The sequence below is a fragment of the Monodelphis domestica genome, chromosome 2, assembly GCF_027887165.1.
Source record: "Monodelphis domestica isolate mMonDom1 chromosome 2, mMonDom1.pri, whole genome shotgun sequence".
Taxonomy (NCBI): domain Eukaryota; kingdom Metazoa; phylum Chordata; class Mammalia; order Didelphimorphia; family Didelphidae; genus Monodelphis; species Monodelphis domestica.
Window position 1 is genome coordinate 374,894,186 of NC_077228.1, and position 20,431 is coordinate 374,914,616.

At 34.8% G+C, this 20,431-nt stretch overlaps 1 protein-coding gene across 1 annotated transcript in view; it reads left to right on the top strand.

Moving 5' to 3' along the window:
- FIG4 (FIG4 phosphoinositide 5-phosphatase) overlaps positions 1 to 20,431 on the top strand; it is a 150,049-nt gene that overhangs the window by 87,276 nt on the left and 42,342 nt on the right. Inside the window, exons 17-20 of the mRNA XM_007484429.3 lie at positions 10,557 to 10,615; positions 11,111 to 11,258; positions 13,216 to 13,299; positions 19,902 to 20,097. Of these exons, the coding sequence (XP_007484491.2) occupies positions 10,557 to 10,615; positions 11,111 to 11,258; positions 13,216 to 13,299; positions 19,902 to 20,097 (487 nt within the window). The remainder of the gene's footprint in view (positions 1 to 10,556; positions 10,616 to 11,110; positions 11,259 to 13,215; positions 13,300 to 19,901; positions 20,098 to 20,431) is intronic.

Sequence of the window (20,431 nt, forward strand, 5' to 3'; positions counted from 1 at the left end):
GGGGTACAAACCCAGCAGTGCTATGACTGGATCAAAGGGCAGACAGTCTTTTATAGCCCTTTAGGCATAGTTCCAAATTGCCCTCCAGAATGGTTGGATCAATTCATAACTCCACCAGCAATGCATTAATATCCCAACTTTGCCACATCCCCTCCAGCATTCATTACTTTCCTTTGCTGTCATGTTAGCCAATCTGCTAGGTGTGAGGTGAAACCTCACTCTTTGATTATCAGAGATTTAGAGTACTTTTTCATGTGCTTATTAATAGTTTTGATTTCTTTAACTGAAAATTGCCTATTCATGTCCCTTGCCAATTTATCAGTTGGAGAATGGCTTGATTTTTTGTACAATTGATTTAGCTCTTTATAAATGTGAGTAATTAGACATTTGTCAGAGGTTTTTGTAATGAAGATGGTTTCCCAATTTGTTGCTTCCCTTCTAATTTTGGATGCATTCGTTTTGTTTGTACAAAAGCTTTTTAATTTTGATTGATGTAATTTTAATTGATTAATTTTAATTGATGTAATCAAAATTATTGATTTTATATTTTGAGATTTTTTCTAGCTCTTGCTTGTTTCTAAAGTCTTTCCTTTCCCAAAGATTTGACAAGTATACTATTCTGTGTTCACCTAATTTACTTATAGTTTCCTTTTTTATGTTCAAGTCATTCTCCCATTCTGAGTTTATCTTGGTGTAGGGTGTGAGATGTTGATCCAAACCTAATCTCCCCCATACGGTCTTCCAATTTTCCTAGCAGTTTTTATCAAATAATGGGTTTTGGTCTCCAAAACTGGGATCTTTAGGTTTATCATAGACTGTCTTGCTGAGGCCATTACCCCAAGACTATTCCACTGATCCTCCTTTCTGTCTCTTAGCCAGTACCAAATTGTTTTGATAACCACTGCTTTATAGTATAGTTTGAGATCTGGGACTGAAAGTTCTCCTTCCTTTGCATTTTTTTTTCATGATTTCCCTGGATATCCTTGATCTTTTGTTTTTCCAAATGAACTTTGTTATGTTTTTTTCTAATTCAGTAAAAAAGTTTTTTGGTAGTTCACTGGGTATGGCACTAAATAAGTAAATTAATTTGGGTAGGATTGTCATTTTTATTATGTTAGCTTGTCCTATCCATGAGCAATCGATGTTTTTCCAATTGTTTAGATCTAGTTTTAACTGTGTGGAGAGTGTTTTGTATTTGTGTTCATATAGTTCCTGTGTTTGTCTTGGCAGTTAGATTCATAAGTGTTTTATATTTCCTAGGGTGATTTTAAATGGAATTTCTCTTTCTAATTCTTGCTGCTGAAATGCATTGGACATATATAGAAATGCTGATGACTTATGCAGGTTTATTTTGTATCCTACAACTGTGCTAAAATTGTTGACTGTTGATAACTTTTTGGTTGATTCTCTATGATTCTTTAAGTAAACCATCATATCATCCGCAAAGAGTGATAAATTGGTCTCCTCATTGCCAGTTTTAATACCTTCAATTTCTTTTTCTTCTCTAATTTCCACTGCTAGTATTTCTAGTACAATGTTAAATAATAGAGGTGATAATGGACATCCTTGCTTCACTCCTGATCTTATTGGGAATGCATCTAGTTTATCTCCATTGCAGATGATGTTTGCTGATGGTTTCAGATATATACTGTTTATTATTTTTAGGAAAGACCCTTCTATTCCTATACTTTCTAGTGTTTTCAATAGGAATGGGTGTTGTATTTTATCAAAGACTTTTTTCTGCATCTATTGAGATAATCATGTGATTTTTGTCACTTTACTTATTAATATGGTCAATTATGTGGGTGGTTTTCCTAATATTGAACCATCTTTGCATTCCTGGTATGAATCCTACCTGGTCATAGTAAATATCTCTTGTGATGACTTGCTGGAATCTTTTTGTTAGTATCCTATTTTAGATTTTTGCATCTATATTCATTAGGGAGATTGGTCTATAGTTTTCTTTCTCTGTTTTTGACCTGCCTTGTTTTGGGATTAATACCATGTTTGTGTCATAAAATGAATTTGGTAGAACTCCTTCTTTGCTTATTCTGTCAAATAGTTTGTATAATATTGGAATTAATTGTTCTTTGAATGTTTGATAGAATTCTTTTGTGAATCCATCTGGACCTAGGGATTTTTTCTTAGGGAGTTCTTTGATGGCTTATTCAATTTCTTTTTCTGATATGGGGTTGTTTAGGTAATTTATTTCTTCCTCTGTTAGTCTAGGCAACATATATTTTTGTAAGTATTCATCCATATCACCTAGATTGCCATATTTGTTGCCATATAATTGGGCATAGTAGTTTTTAATGATTGCCTGAATTTCCTCTTCATTAGAGGTGAAGTCTCCCTTTTCATCTTGGATATTGTCAATTTGGTTTTCTTCTTTCCTTTTTTTAATTAGACTGACCAGTACTTTGTCTATTTTATTTGTTTTTTCAAAGTACCAGCTTCTAGTCTTATTTATTAGATCAAAGTTCTTAGACTTTCAATTTTATTAATTTTTCCTTTGATTTTTTGGAACTCTAATTTAGTATTCATCTGAGGATTTTTAATTTGTTCACTTTGTAGTTTTTTAATTTACATGCCCAATTCATTGACTTTTTTGCCCTTCTTAATTCATTAATATATGAACTCAAGGATTTAAATTTCCCCCTGAGTACTGCTTTGGCTGCATCCCATAAGTTTTAAAAGGATTCTCATCATCGTCATTTTCTTCAATGAAGTTATTAATTGTTTCTATGATTTGTTCTTTAACTGGTTTTGGAGTATTGTATTGTTTAATTTCCAATTAGTTTTTGATTTACCTCTCCATGTATCCTTACTAATTATTATTTTCATTGAATTGTGATCTGAGAAGGTTGCATTTATTATTTCTGCTCTTTTGCACTTGTTTGCAAATTTTTATGCCCCAATACATGGTCAATCTTTGTGAATGTACCATGTGCTGCTGAAAAGAAGGTATATTCCTTTTTTGTCCTTATTTAGTTTTCTCCACATGTCTACTAACTCTAATTTTCCCAAGATTATATTCACTTCTCTTACCTCTTATTTATTTTTGGTTTGATTTATCTAGTTCAGACAGAGGAAGGTTCAGGTCTCCCACTAGTATAGTTTTTCTATATATTTCATCCTTGAGCTCTACTAATTTCTCCTTTAAAATCTGGATGCTATGCCATTTGGTGCATACATGTTGAGTACTGATATTTCCTCATTGTCTCTGCTGCCTTTATCAGGATGTAATTACCTTCCCTATCTCTCTTAACAAGATCTATTTTTACTTTGGCTTTGTCAGATATCATGATTGTGACTCCTGCCTTCTTGTTATCAGTTGATGCCCAATAGATTTGGCTCCGTCCTTACTTTTACCCTATGTGTATCTTCCTTCCTCATGTGTGTTTCTTGTAGACAACATATGGTAGGGTTTGGGATTCTAATCCACTCTGCTATTCGCTTGCATTTTCTGGATGAGTTCATTCCATTCACATTCAGAGTTATGATTACTAGCTGTGTATTTTCCAGCATTTTTATTTCTACTCTGGTCTTGCCTTTTCTTCTTTCACTATTTCCTTCTACACCAATGTTTGTTTTTAATCAGTCCCCCTAGTTCCCACCCTTATTTTACTTCCCTTTAAACCCCCTTCCCTTCTCCCCCCCCTTATTTTCCCTGTAGTCTTTCTAAAATTACCCCCCCCCACCCTCTCCCTCCCTTGTACTGCTTCCCTCCCCACCACTCCATTTGTTACCCTTCTATTCCCCTATATGGAGCAAATCTATTCTCTGCTGCAATGGATTGGATTGTTCTTCCCTCTTTGGGTCAATTTCAAAGCATGTAAGAGTTGATTATTTCCTATCTCGAACATCTTTACCCTTCTAGTGTATTGATGTTTTCCCCCCTCATGCCATTAGCTTCGTTGTGATATATAAATTTACCCCCATTTGTTTCTTTTCCTATTTCTTTTAGTATAAACCTAGTTGTGTGTGTGTGTATACACATATATACATATGTATATGTATTTATGCATGCATTTATCTATATACCTATTAATGTTTTGCCCTTTCATCCTATACAGTTTGTCACTGTTTCCTCTAAATGTAATTCTTCTAGCTGCCCAGGTGATAACAATTTTTAAGAGTTACCAATGACCTCTTTTTTTTTTTATAGGGATACATAACATTTTAACTAATTGCGTCTCTTAAAAAAAAATAGGGAGGGGGCAGCTAGGTAGCTCAGTAGATTGAGAGTCAGTCCTAGAGACTGGAGGTCCTAGGTTCAAATCTGGCCTCAGTCACTTCCCAGCTGTGTGACCCTGGGCAAGTATTGCCTAGCCATTACCACTCTTCTGCCTTGGAGCCAATATACAGTATTGACTCCAAGACGGAAGGTAAGGGTTTAAAAAATTTTTTTAAAAAGAGGGAACATAGATGCAAAAATCTTAAACAGGATACTAGCAAAAAGAATTCAGCAAGTGATCAGGAGGGTCATTCACTATGATCAAGTGGGATTTATACCAGGAATGCAAGGATGGTTGAATATTAGGAAAACCATCCACATAATTGACCATATCAGCAAGCAAACCAACAAAAATCACATGATTATCTCAATAGACACAGAAAAAGCCTTTGATAAAATACAATACCCATTCCTATTATAAACCCTAGAAAGCATAGGAATAGAAGGGTCTTTCCTAAAAATAATAAACAGTATATATCTAAAACCATAAGCAAACATCATCTGCAATGGGGATAAACTAGATGCATTCCCAATAAGATCAGGAGTGAAGCAAAGATGCCCATTATCACCTCTATTATTTAACATTGTACTAGAAATGCTAGCAGTAGAAATTAGAGAAGAAAAAGAAATTGAAGGTATTAAAATTGGCAATGAGGAGACCAAGCTATCACTCTTTGCAGATGATATGATGGTCTACTTAAAGAATCCTAGAGATTCAACCAAAAAGCTAATCGAAATAATCAACAACTTTAGCAAAGTTGCAGGATACAAAACAAACCCACATACATCATCAGCATTTCTATATATTTCCCACACATCTCAGCAGCAAGAATTAGAAAGAGAAATCCCATTCAAAATCAGCTTGTACAAAATAAAATACTTAGGAATCTATTTCCCAAGACAAACACAGGAACTATATGAACACAACTACAAAACACTCTCCACACAACTAAAACTAGCCTTGAGCAATTGGAAAAACATTAACTGCTCATAGGTGTAATATTTAAAATAGTTGATGTCATAAAATGTGGTGATTAAAAGAGTGGATGCCATAAACTGTTATAATTAAAAATGGTTGATATTTTAAACTATAGTGAGTTAAAATGGTGGAAGATATAAATTGTGGTAGATATATCAGAGGGTGAATAAATTTGACCACTGAAAATGTGTTTCACTACAGTGTCTTGGTTTTAAATCAAATATAAGGTGGTCGCCAGGGAATATATTCCCAAATTATGAATATGCCCAAGTCAACTGGGTTTTATAGAGAATTTAATTAATAATACAATGAGTAATAAGAGAAAGAGAGAAAGAGAGAAAAGGTATAAGTATGAAGGGCCTTAAGCCAACATGGCCTAGACCTGAGTCTTAAGAGAGAGAGAATCAGTCGGTTTTTTATCACTCACCACAAGATTTGTCTTAAGCAATGATGTCTGGGGAACAGAGTCTCCCCAGAGGGAGTCCCAGCCAGAGTCAGCCTCCCAAGGGACTTCTTCTCAAGAGATCTTCAAAGGGCCTCCTGCAAAAGGATCTATCTCCAAGCATCCAAGGATCTAAGGATCTCCAAGCCTCCCAGGATCTCAGGATTCCTTTTCTTATATAGGGTTTTTTTTTCCTATGTTACCTTCCCTAAGTTCTTCCATCTACCAATCACTGTAGATGTTTTCTAAAAGAGAGCCCATCTGAATTCCTGCTAAGTCGACTAATCTCCTCAGTAAGTCTGAACCAGAGAAAATGCTGCTGTGTCAACTAATCCCTTCAGTAAGTCTGAACCAGAGAAAACATAGCTGAGTCAACTAATCTCATTAAGAGAAAACTTGCTCAACCCTTTTAGGTACTTAGCATCCCATTGTATCAATTTAAAAAAAAACAGGCATGGTTCAAAGAACTCCTTGCCTTATTATAAGCATGGGTCCAAGTACTTTCATTGTTTAGCAAGGAGTTTTCTCCCCTAAAGCAGTCTTAAGTACGGTTGGAATAGAGGTCCTCCCATTTCTGATCCTGGCGAGTTCTCACATCAAAATGGGGAATGTTTCCAGTAGGGAATTTGTTCCAATGGAGGATTCCTCAATGTGGAAATTTTTAACATTCACAAGTCTGAGAAATTTCAAGATTTACATAGGTTGGATGAGCCAATATAATAAAAATGACCATCCTAACCAAACTTATCTATTTATTTAGGGTCATACCCATTGAACTTCCAAAAAAATTTTTTACTGAATTAGAAAAAAACATAACAAAGTTCATTTGGAAGAACAAAGGATTAAGGATATGCAGGCAAATAATGAAAAAAAAAAACAAAGGAAGGTGGCCTTGAAGTCCCAAATCTCAAACTATATTATAAAGCAGTGGTCATTAAAACAATTTGGTACTGGCTAAGACAAAAAGTAGGAGCAGTGGAATAGACTTGGGCTAAGTGACCTCAGCAAGACAGTCTATGACAAATACAAAGACCCCAGCTTTTGGGACAGAAATCCACTATTTGACAAAAACTGCTGGGAAAACTAGAAGACAGTGTGGGAGAGATTAGGTTTGGATCAACACCTCACACGCTACACCAAGATAAACTCAGAATGGGTGAATGACTTGAACATAAAGAAGGAAACCATAAGTAAATTAGGTGAACACAGAATAGTATACATGTCAGACCTTTGGGAAGGGAAAGACTTTAAAACCAAGCAAGACATAAAAAGAGTCACAAAATGTAAAATCAAGAATTTTGATAACATCAAATTAAAAAGTTTTTGTACTAACAAAACTAATGCATCCAAAATTAGAAGGGAAGCAATGAATTGGGAAACAATCTTCATAACAACAACCCCTGACAAAGGTCTAATTATTCAAATTTATAAAGAGCTAAATCAGTTGTACAAAAAAATGAAGCCATTCTCCAATTGATAAATGGGCAAGGGACATGAATAGGCAGTTTTCAGCCAAAGAAATAAAAACTATTAATAAGCACATGAAAAAATGTTCTAAATCTCTGATAATCAGAGAGATGCAAATCAAAACAACTCTGAGGTTTCACCTCACACCTAGCAGATTGGCTAACATGACAGCAAAGGAAAGTAATGAATGTTGGAGGGGATGTGGCAATGTTGGGACATTAATTCATTACTGGTGGAGTTGTGAATTGATCCAACCATTCCAGAGGGTAATTTGGAACTATACCCAAAGGGTGATAAAAGACTGTCTGCCTTTTGATCCAGCCATAGCACTGCTGGGTTTGTACCCCAAAGAGATAATAAGGAAAAAGACCTGTACAAGAATATTCATAGCTGCACTCTTTGTGGTGGCCAAAAATTGGAAAATGAGGGGATGCCCTTCATTTGGGGAATGGCTGAACAAATTATGGTATATGTTGGTGATGGAATACTATTGTGATCAAAGGAATAATAAAGTGGAGGAATTCCATGGAGACTGGAATAACCTCCAGGGAGTGATGCAGAGCGAAAAGAGCAGAGCCAGGAGAACATTGTACACAGAGACACATACACTGTGGTACAGTCAAATGTAATGGACTTTTCCATTAGTGTCAATGCAATGTCCCTGAACAACATGCAGGGAACAAGGAGAAAAAAATACCACCCTCAAGCAGAGGATAAATGGTGGGAGTAAGAACACCGAGGAAAGGCAACAGCTTGACTACAGGGGTGGAGGGGATATGATTGAGGAAAGCCTCTAAATGATCAACCTAATGCAAAAACCATTAACATGGAAATGAGTTCAGATTGAGGACACATGTGATACCCAGAGGAATCACGCATTGCTAATGGGAGGTTTAGGGGGGGAGGAAAAGAAAATGATCTTTGTTTCTAATGAATAATGTTTGAAAATGACCAAATAAAATAATGTTTAAAGGGAAAATCAAAGAAAAAAATAGGTTCTATTTTTTGTTAGTTTTGTTTTGTTTATCTTCTCCCCTACCCCCCCCCCCCTTTTAATTACCTTTTGATGATTCTCTTGAGTTCTGTGCTTGGGCATTGAATTTTCTGTTCAGGTCTGGTCTTTTCTTTACAAATTCTTGGAATTCTTCTATTTTGTTGAATGACCATATGTTCCCCCGTAAGAATATAGTCAGTTTTGCTGGGTAGTTGATTATTGGTTGTAGACCTAGTTCCCTTGCTTTCTGGAATATCATATTCCATGCCTTTTGGTCCTTACGTGTGGATGCAGCCAGATCCTGCGTTATCCTCACTGTGGTTAAATGGTATCTGAATGACTTCTTCTTGGCACCTTGTAATATCTTTTCTTTGGTCTAAATAGCTCTTGAATTTGGCTATAACATTCCTGGTGTTGTCAGTTAGGGTTTAAGTACTGGAGGTGATCTGTATATTCTTTCAATCTCCACTTTTCCCTCTTGTTATAGAATATCGGGGAAGTTTTCTTGAATAATTTCCTGTAGTATTATGTACAGTTCTTTTCTTTTGTAATGGTCTTCTGGTAGACCAATGATTCTTAAATTGTCTCTCCTCAAAAGATTTTCTAAATCCTCGGTTTTGTGAATGAGATGCTTAATATTTTCCTGAATTGTTTCATTCTTTTCATTTTGTTTTATAGTGTCCTGCTGCCTTGTGAGGTCACTTAATTCTAGTTGTTATATTCTGGTTTTTAAAGACTGGATTTCATCCCTGGCTTTTTGGTTCTCTTTCTCTTTCTGGTCTGATTTTCTGTGGAGGTCATCTTTCATCCTCTTTACCTCATCTTTTATCTCCTTTGCCTCATTTTCCAGCTGGTTGATTTTGCCTTTCAAGACACTATTTTCTCGTTTTAGTTCAAGTGCCTCTTTTTCCAGATTACTTATCTTAGTTTTTAAGTTCTTTTCCCAATTGTCTTCAGCCTCTCTTAATTGTGTTTTGAATTTCATTTTGAGTTCTTCCAAAGCCTGTATCCAGTTCGCTGGGATTTCTGATTTATCGGTTTCTGATCCCTCCCTCTCTGTTCTGTTTGCTGTATAGAAGCTGTCTATTGTAATTTCTTTTTCTTTTTCTGTTGTTTGCTCATATTCACCCCTTATTTACTCCCTGTATTTGTCTTTGCTCTTGCTCCTTTCATTTTTTTGGTTTTGTGGGCTTCTGTCCATCTCCCCTCTTGGAGCTTTGATAGAAGATCTCTCGTTGCACTCTGTGGGGGAGGGTTGTTGGGGTTTGAGCTTCCCTGCCCTCTGGAGGCTTTTTATTGGATTAAAATCCAGCAGTCAGTGAGGGAGGGGTGTGGAGCCTGTTCTTCCCTGAGTTCTGAAGACTTTTGATGGGATTGAGTTCAGCTGGGTTGGGCTGGGTGTGCTCTGAGGCCAAAACCTCCTGATTGGCTGGAGCAATATGGTGGATCTCCACAGCTCTGGCCAGGCTGCCAGCTCTATGCTTCCTCTCCAGCTCCTTCCCCGCTGTCTGTGTTCAACGCTCTGAGCTTGGCACATACCTACCTGCAAGGTATACTCTCCAGACCAGAACTTTTGCCCACCCAGAGTTTCTTGCTGCAGCTAGAGCCTCAGAGCTCTCAGTGGGTGGGGGGAGGTGTCCTGGGACCTTCCTTCTGTATTCCCCTTAAATCTGAGTGTTCTTGGATTCCTGCTTTTTTTGGGGGGTGTACCTTTTGAATTGAGTCCAGCAGAAGGGTTCCTTGGCTCTCTTTTGTTTTTAGGTTTGATTTTCAGTCCCCTAGGAGTATTCAGTTTGTGATTGGTAAGGAAGGGTTTTCAGAGATCTGAACTTCTGCTCCTTCTAGGCTGCCATCTTGACTCTGCCTCTACAGCTTTTCCTTCTTGAAAATTACTGTTTTATTTGTAGCTGGTTTTCTCATGCATAAGTGTACACTTAAAAGTTAAAGAAATAAAAGAAATAAGGAGAGTATATACTTAAATTAGCATGACCTTAAACTGGTTGAGAAAAAGTATCTTTCATTTGTGTGGCACTTCGGAAAGTGCTTTTATCTCTTATTAATTACAGTACCACTGTAAGGAAACTGAAGTATAGAGAAACCAAGTAGATTGTCTCTAATCACACAATGAATTCATAGTAGAACTTAGAACTAGAGTCTGAGTATCCTGGCTGCCAAACCCAAACCTACAAATGAACCATAAATATAAAACTACTTTCTGACTCAGAACTCCAAAAGACATCCTTCAAAGACAGGGTGAAGGCAACCTACTTTGGATCTTTTTGGCTTAAGTATAAAATGTTATCTTATAAGGGACTTAAAAATTAGCCAGCAAGTTAAATGGATGTGGTGTTTACAGGAAATCCCTTCTATATCCATTAATTTGTGCAAAGCTAGTGTTTACAGTTGGGCCATAAATTTTCTTTTTTCACTTTTATAGCTATACTGACTGGTTGACCCCGGGGGTAATAAATCATTTGCCACTGCCTTATGATGAAGGTAGGTGTTCTATTTTTCTTTTCCTTAATAGGTTTTAGAAAAATGGTTGTGTGCTTGAAGCATTCTGTATTTTTAATGTTTTTTTTTTTTGTCAACACCTATAATTTAATTGGCTTAGGGAACTTCATGTATAGAAACTTGTTCCACTGATGAAGAGCAGCAACTCTAAGGAACTTCTAGTCTTTAAAGAGTTTCTTGGAGAAACTGAGAAGTTAATTGACTTAATTATAGGCACATAACCAGTATGTGTCAGAGATAGGACTTAAATCTAGGTCTTCCTAATTTTAAGACTGGCCCCCTCTCATGAGACATTTAAAGAACCGTTTGTGTCTAGGGTCTCATGTAAACCTACTTTGAGTTGGGATTAAAGCTTTGGCTCTAAATGCAAGTCTTTTCCTCTCTTCCACTTGGATATGAGGAATACAAGAAAATGATGTAATTTTATTTCTAAATGCTTGCTACTTATAAAAGAATAACAGAAAATATCCTTTGTAGTAACTTGTGTGGAAAACAGAAAGAAGTTGATAGTGAAGAAATTTCACAAGTATGAAGAAGAAATTGATATCCATAGTGAGTTCTTTCGACCTTATGAATTAAGTAGTTTTGATGACACCTTTTGCTTGGCCATGACAAGTTCAGCAAGGTAAGTTAAATATTTGAGTTATATGGTTTTACTTTATAGACCTGCAACATTTTACATATCTCACAAAATCATAGGCTCTTATAGTTGTGATGGTCTGAGAGGTCCTGTAATCCAGTTATATATTCTATAGAAATTCCTTCTACAATATCTCTCATAGATTGATATCCAACCTCTGCTTAAATACTTTACATGATCAAGAGCTCTCTAATTTATGAGGCAATTTATTCCATTATTGGGGAGCTCTGATTATCAGAATATTTTGCTTTTTAAAAAGCAAAATTCTGCCTTTTCTACAGGATGACCATCCTCACCAAATTTCTTCATAAAATTGTGCTGTCTATATAATATGCATTTAATAAATGTTGATTTGCACATTTAGACCTTTTATTATCCTACTTGCCCTTCTCCAGTTTGATGATGCCTCCATTAAAATATGGCAACTACAATTGGACATAGCACCATGTGTGGACAAGAATCATACAATATAAATAGAAGGAATAGAGTAGCTGTGATCTGTTCTGGTGGAGGAAGTATCCACAGCAGTAATCTCACAAATTCACCAAACTATTGTAGATGTGATACATCACTAATGCGGAATATGCTCTCTTATCAATATTAAGCCTTTAACCTTCTTCCTTACTGACCCCAAATTACTTGCATGTCTTTTCTATTTACTTACATGTGTATGTTATTTATTCTCACTATAATTTAAGGTCTTTGAATACAAGGACTGTTTTGTTTTGGCTATAGATACTACAGTGGATTATCTATCTATATCTATATCTATATCTATATCTATCTATATCTATATCATCTATATCTATATCTATATCTATATCTATATCTATATCTATATCTATATCTATATCTATATCTATGTTGGTTCAGAGTGAATTTGTGTTTCCTCTTGCACAGTTGTTGTTAGTAATACGTTTTAGTCTATAAATGCCTGACATGTGCCTTCTGTTGGTTTTAAGCTGACCCAAAATTTTAGTTCTTTTGAAGCTATGGGATTCTATGACTCATAACCTCATAATGTTAGTAAGATCCTCATTGCCTCTTATATAGACTATTGGAATAGCCTTATAATGCCTCAAGTCTCTCTCCACTATAATCCTCCTTTCCTCAGCTGCCAAAGTGATTTTCTTCAGGTTTGATGAGCTTTTTTTCTTTTTCTTTAATTACATCCAACTGGCAACAAATCTCTGGAAACACTTCATACTAGCAAACTCTATTTTGAATTCAAAGTCTAATACAACATCCTATTCTATCCTATTTTAATAATCAGCAGCTAGAAACGCTAGAGGCCATTTCTCTGGGCAGCTTCCTGGCCTCCAACACCTGAAGCTGCTTTGGGCCTTTGGGTGAATGATTTGTGCAGGGTTTTTTTTTTTTTAAGTAAAAAACAAAGCTTTATTTGAACAAAGTTTTCTAAAAGTTGCAATCTTAATTAACAAAATCAGCAACCTACAAATTCTAACCCCTTTTATTTAAACATAGCTTTAGTGTTCTCTTTAGAAAAAATGAGCATTCTATTACCATATTCTCATTTGTAGAATACACAAGTGGATAATAGGCATGGAATTAAAAAAAATAAACTAGGAATAACCATTTACCAGTGGTATATTTCAGTTTAATTACCAAATCTTGCCCCTTTGCAAAAATGAAAGTATTTGTATGCCCAAAGACCGTTGGGGGAAAAAAAGAAGAGCAAGAAAACCCCATCTTCTACAAGTTGGCAACAATGGGCACAGAGTTCAGAATTTCCCCAGTAAAAATGAAGTGAAATCCATCCCTCAGGCTTTCATTTTTGTCTTTAATTGCTTTATGTATCAATTGATCATGTGTATCAGAGTGGAGGGGAGAGGTTGTTGTTCTGGCATATATTCAATTGCAATAGAAGATTATCTTGGTAGACATTGATAATAGCCTATTTTTGCTCATTTCCTTCCCTCAGAGACTTTATGCCAAAGAATGTTGGCATTGATCCAAGTCCATTTACTGTGCGCAAACCTGATGAGACTGGAAAATCAGTGCTGGGGTAAGAACTATGTTTGTATGTATGTTTGTTTTTGGAAAGGACCTATGATTTCATTGGAATAGGGAGATGCCAGTGAGTCCACTCTTTCAACCGGTGTTGTTCTATAACTTCTCCCCGAAATGGCCTTACAGTTGCTAGGACTACTAAGAGGTTAAATGTCTTGCCAGAGCCTACAAAGCCAGGATGTGTCAGAGGTAAAACTTGAACTCAGCTCTTTCCATTTTGGAAGCCAATTCTGTCTGCTATTGCCATGCTGCTTCTCTATTCCTGAGTAAATAGTGGAAAACAATGAAATAATTCAATATTGAAGTTCTTAGGGGGGAAAAAAGGAACTGAGCTAGGGGCCTGTAGTATGATTTTAAATCAGAAAATAAAAAAAACTCAGATCTTTTAAATGTATCTGTTTTGACCATAGCACATTTACCTGTGTCTCTCTGAATATTTGATAATAATCAAGTCATTGAAGTAAATAAAAGAAAACTGTTTTGTGAGTATTTCTATAACAGGGTATTTCATTAGTTTAAATGGAGCAGAAATGAAATTCACAGTGTAAAAAATAGAGTATTTATGTGGACTATCTTAAAAAAATTACATACCCATGAAATTATAGGTCCTTGACATTTTGACATTATATAAAAGTAAACCTATTTTTATTTCCTAAGTAATGGATATAGTTTTATTGAATATAATCATGTAGTTTTATTAATTTTTTTCATATTCCAATGAAATCCAATGGCAAATATGTTTAAAGAATTTATTATTTTTTTCTTTAGTTTGCTGGAAAGCCTTTTTTTTTGTCATGGTCACATTTCTATATTTCTGGCAGGGTTTTGAGGAAATGGGAGACCTATATTTGTGTCCTTAAGTCTTGAATCTTTCTGAATTTTTTGTATTATTCTGCTTATTACACAAATATCTTTTAAGAACGAAAGCCAAAATTGATTTTACTCTTTGCTAATATGAAAATTTGAAAAGCTTCCCACTACTTATTAGGTATGTTAATATACTAAGTGATTGTTTTGAGAGAAGTAAAGTAACAGTTCATTGAAATAGCAAAGCTTTATTGAAGTCATGTAGTTTAGTCTCCAACCTAACACAGAAATTCTTTTCACAGCAACCTCGGCAAGAATACATTCAATGTGGGGGCTTACTCCTTTTCTAGGCAGGCTTTTTCAATATTGGAAAAAGCTAGTTTTGTTCTTCCTTTATATTAGGCCAAATTTCTCCATATAACTTCCTTCCAAAGGTCCTACTTTTGCCCTGTGGAGCAATACAGAGTATTGGCTTTTCTATAAAGACTTTAATGCCTTAGTCCCCTCCTTACCAGGATAAACATACTCAAGTCTTTCAGCTGTACCATAAAAATATAATGTATAGTAGGTATAGGTAAGAGCTGAGTTCAAGTCTTTTAACATCCTGGCTGCCCTCTATGCATACATACTGTGTCAAGGAAGTTCATTCCCTCCTCCTCCTGAGTAACTTGACTGGTCTGCAAACATTCCTCACATAACACAGTTACACCAGGTTTTGCATTCGTCAACGTGTTGTATGTCAATAAAAGTGAGGGGGCAGGTCTTTTCTGGGTTTTGGGTTTTTAAACGAACATGGGAACAGAGCAGGCAAGTAAGGGGGAAAGAGGAAGGGACTGGCAAGCTAGGCAACTCGTGGTCAGGTTACTTAGAGGAATGATGAGATTTAAAACTATGATTGTCTACCCTTTCTAATACATTTTATAAAATATATATCTGGGTAGAAATATTAATTTACTTCTTACAATACTCTGCTTTCTTTGTGACCCCTAGGTGCGAACATGGACATTTTACAGGTAGTTCAACCAGTGCAGAGTGCAGTTTGTACTTCCTTTTAGATTTTTGTACCACAGATTCATCCACAAATTTCATATTGAGTCAACTATAAAATATTAAGTAAAATATTAGCCAATAAAATACAGCAAAATATTAAAAAAAGAATGGGACAGCTAAGTGGTTCAGTGTGTAGTCAGGCCTGGCAATAGGTAATGGGAGCTCTTAGGTTCTAATTTGGCTTCAGACACTTCCTAGATGTGGATGCCTAGTCAGGCCTCTTACCTCCAATTGCCTATCCCGTACCATTCTTCTGCTTGGAACTCATACTTAGTTACTGATTTTAAGACAAAAAAATAAGGGTTTATAACATTTTTTTAAAGAATCATATTCTGTCAGATATAAAATACAGGCATAGGAACTGTCAAATACTGGTTAAAAATGGAAAAATTAAAAAATTAAAAACCACATAAAATATTGCTATAATAATAGATATAGAAAAAGTCTTTGATAAAATTCAGCCATGTTTATGATGATTTGATCTAATGGTACTGTTTATGTTTGCCTTTCCATAAACAACACATTCTACCTCTTGGCTTTGGGCATTTCTCTGTCTCTACCCCACACTTGGAATGAAACCCTCATCTCCACCTTCAACTTCTCTGGCTTCCTTCAAGTACCAACTAAAATTCCCTTTTCAGCAGGAAGCCTTTTCCAACCCTTCTTTGATCTAGTGCCATCACTCTGCTCATTATTTCTTCTTCATCCTGCATAAATATAGAATGTTTGTATGTATTTGCCTATTTATTGTTTTCCCTGTTAGACTGTGAGCTCCTTGAAGGCACAGACCAGCTTTTGCCTTTCTTTATATTTCTAGCCTTTAGTACATGCCTGGAACCTGTTAGGTACTTAAATGTTGATTAACAGACAAAGAAAAAGAAAAACATTTGAAAGACTAGATCTAGAGAAATTTTTTTTCTTCATGTGTTAAAAAGTATCTGCCTTAAATTGGCATCCTATAGATATAATATAGAGAAATATTAGAAGTATTCCCCTTAAGAGCAGGAACAAAACAGGGATCCCAATAGCTATTACTTTTGGATGACATTGTATTAGTAATTTTGGAAATTGCAATAACAGAAATAAAATTTTAAAAGGACTAACAAGTAGAAACAAAGGGCTGAAGATTTCATCATTTGTCTATGATAAGATACTGTATATAAATTATCTCTATAAAAACCCATCTATTAATCTATAAAAATTAAGTTCAGCAAAGTCCTATTGTAAAAGATTAAGCCACAAGACAATCTTCATTTGTATTTACTGTTAGCAAATATTTTTGGAATTATAAGAAAAGGAACACCATAAAATATTTCAGAATTAACCTACCTACTAGAAATGCAATAAGGACTATTATAAACCTATTCTGAATAAAATAAGAAAAACCTAAATAATCTGACCAATATTCAGTGCTTGTGGATGAGTCAAATTAGTAAGGTAAAAATGAAAATATTCCCTAAATCAATGTATAGATTTAATCTAATAATAATCAGGATGCCAAGGCAAGTTATTATATGGAATTAGAAAAATCATAATGTAACTTAGCAAAAGCAAATTGGTAGGTATATTTTTTCAGAGATAATAGAGACATCCTTAAGCTTCTGGACTTTAAAATCTATTACAAAACAATTTTCATGAAAAATTAACTATTAAATAGGCAAAGAGCAGAAATCAATGAATTAGCTAGATATATCAGATAACACATTAAATGTATATAAAGGGTTAATGTTTAATTTACCTATGGAAAACTTAAATGGCAAAAGATTCATTTATATAGCAAATGTACTTGACAAAACTGGTTAACAGTTTGGCAGGAATTAGAATTAGGAAGAGAGCCTACAGCATATTTAAAAAGATGGAAGAAAATCAAATTACATATTGATTTCAGTTTAGGAGAGATGCCTTCTTTTCCTATTCAACAAATAGAATAAAATTATTAGAAACAAGATAGATATTTAGCTTTATTCAAATTAAACATTTATAAACAAATAATACTATAACTAAAATAAAAACACACTGGTAAATATTTGTGGCAAATATGATAGATAAAATGTGATCTAAAATATGTAATGTTTTAATTCCCAGGTTTAATAAGTGATTAAATATCTGAACTGAATGATTTCAGAAAAGAAATCATTGTTGCTATCTTGGAGAAAAAAAAGTTTCACCTCTCTAAAAATTAGAATTGCAAATTAAAACAGCATCATTACTGTATCATGCATATCCTATTAGGAAAAAAATACGTAAAAGCAAGAGAATTGAGGAATAGTGGGATTTGTAGAAACAGTGTTATTGATTCATTTGTGGTGAAATAAAAAACTTGTAGAAACCTTTGGGGAGATTAATCTGACCAGTTAACAGTAAGAATATAAAAAACTAGCATACCCTTTGACTAGTAATCCCATTATTGGGAGTATACCCTGAATAACCAAAGCCTCCAACATTACACAGTAATGGTTAAATAAACTATTGTATACAAGCAATGTACTGGAATACTATCATGCAATTCAGTCTTTTAGGCAGGAGGAGCATAAAGAAATCTGTAAAGACCTTTGTGAAATATTGTGAAGCAAGGGGAAAAAAAGTAGAATGTGAATGATAGAATACACATTTACTAATTCCAACCATGTAAGAGGAAAAGTGAATGAGAATGACATTGGACAAAAACAATCTTTATGGTCATTTGGGCTGATTGGAAAAAATAAGATGTTTTATGCATCGAAATTAAATAATTTAAGCATAGTTTCTAAGCAAGTTTAATTAGTTCTTATCAATATTCCATGTTTAATTTATGATGAAGCAGTTAAGTAAGAAAGTAATAAGCAGTAGAAACTGATCCATTAACTAAATTTCATGAAATTAGAAATGCATGCCTTTTCCATAAGTACTACTTAGAGCAAATATAAAGTCATCCTGTCTTTGTACACAGACTTCCATGTTTCATTTCTCAGTAAGGAATTGAGATATGTTTTTAAGAAAATTCTCTCATTTTTTCTGTAGGGTAATATAAAAAGAATATTTTTTTTCCTTTCATTCTCTTCTCTGTTCCATCCATGCTTAGTTCATAGCTCACATAGCATTGACTTTACAAATGCTAAATGGTGTCCCTGATGTAATTTTAGCCTCTCTTCCTTAGATCAAGACCTTGGTTTCTTTTTCTTATGGAGAAAGGGAAGCATTTACATTTGCCCACAGTCTCCTGAATGTTGCTCAGGCTCAGAGGGTTGTTGCAAATAGACACTTTCAAGAGGGAATAACCATTTCTTCTTGTTAATGGTTTTAAAAAGTGTTCATTTATCCACTATCCTATAGAGTAAGTAACCAGCTAGAATTGGTTATTTTTCTAAAAATTAAATTAAATTTAAAAATTAATTTTAATATTAAATTTCATAATAATAGTTTTTATTTGCATAGTACTTTAATGTTTATTGAATATTTTTGACACAAAATTCAAGTGAGTGAGGTAGTGCAAATGTTATCCTTATTTTGCAGATAAAGAAAGTGTGACTCAGAGAAGTTTTAAGTAACTTGCCTGTGATTATGCAGCTAGAAAGGGTCAGTTTTATCTATTTAGTAGCAAAAGTTTTAGATATATTTCAATCTCCTTTGACTTAGCAGTGGTTAGGATTTCACCTTCCCTTTATTGTTATCTTTTTCATTTCTTTTGAAGGCATGGCTAATGGCTATAATTATATGTGTATATACCCATATGCATAAGGGGTGTTCTTGAAAATATTAATACAATTGTTTGCAATAATTTAAATAATATGCACTAATTTAAATAATAGCTATTAAAATTTTAAAATTCACCAAAACTACTTTTGGGATGCCCTAAGTATGTGTACATATACATTCATACATTTCTGTTGTCATTCAGTCCTTTCAATTGGTTCTGAAACTTCATGATCCCATTTAGGGTTTTCTTGGCAAAGATACTGGAATTGTTTGCCATTTCCTTCTCCAACTCATTGTATAGATGAGAAAACTAAGGCAAGCAGGGTTAAGTGACTTGCCCACTACTGAGTGTTTGAGGCCAGATTTTTTAACTCAGAAAGAAGAGTCTTCTTGATTCTAAGCCCAACACTCTATTCACTGTGCGACCTACCTGCCTTACATGCCTACAATGGAACAGATGTGACAAAACGTACCACTATGTATTCCATAATAAAGTATGCATGACTTTTGAATGATCCTTAATGTATATGTATATAGATCAGCATGGATTATTTTTTACCTGCTTTCTCGGGCTTGACCAGTTTAAACCTCCTTAGCAGCTTGCTGACCTCTTGCTCCTGTGGGATATGAGTGCTGAACTTAGTGTGGATGCCTCATTAGCTTAGCCCACTGTATCCCAGAATATTTGAGTTCAAACAGTCCACCAATCTCAACTTCTCCAGGAAGGCTTCTCTTAGATTCAGATATATGTTGCTATAAGAAATGAACATGAGCAAATTGTGGGGAAATATTTTTATTATCCTTTGATCATTTTAAGAATTAATCAACAAGATGAAAATTCCCATAAGGATGGCAAGTGTGAATAATGACATATCACATTTTTCATTTTCAATTCTTTTTGGGCTGCTAACTTATTTCTCACAGCATCATTTTTCTCCCTCCCTATGTCTAAGGTGAAAGGACAGAGTCAAGCCTTTGTTTGTATAAATGATTCAGCTGGAAGGTGTTATTCATTCATATTCATTAGAACTGATCTATTTTCTATTCTTTACTTAAAAAAAAAAGAAATAAAAGCAACAGGGAAGAAACTGTGCTACAAAGAAAAACAGCAGCCAGCGCCCCTCCACCTCCGAGTGAAGAAGCTGTTTCAAGTAGTTCTGAGGATGATTCTGGAACAGACAGAGAAGACGAAGGCTCTGTTTCTCAACGTTCCACACCAGTCAAGATGACAGATGCAGGAGATAGTGCCAAAGTGACGGAGGTAAGGAAAGAGAGCAGCATATTTAATCCACAGCTTGGAGGAGAATGACAATAAAAAATCTCTCCTTAGGCATATCACCAAGAGGGAGAAAACTTTGAACTGAGTGACTCAAACCCTTTTAATTGGCAATTTATGAGGCATCTTGTAGTTAGAATTTTAACATGGATATGATTGAAAGTAGGTGGCATTTTGAAATAGATTGTTCCTTTTTTTCATAAAGTGATGAAACTGGTTTTTAAAATAGCAAAACTTATACTTCCAGGTGAGTATTCCCTTTGAAATAATCACTGTACTTGAGAGGCTGTCTTTGAAGGGATCCTACACCTTTTCCCAG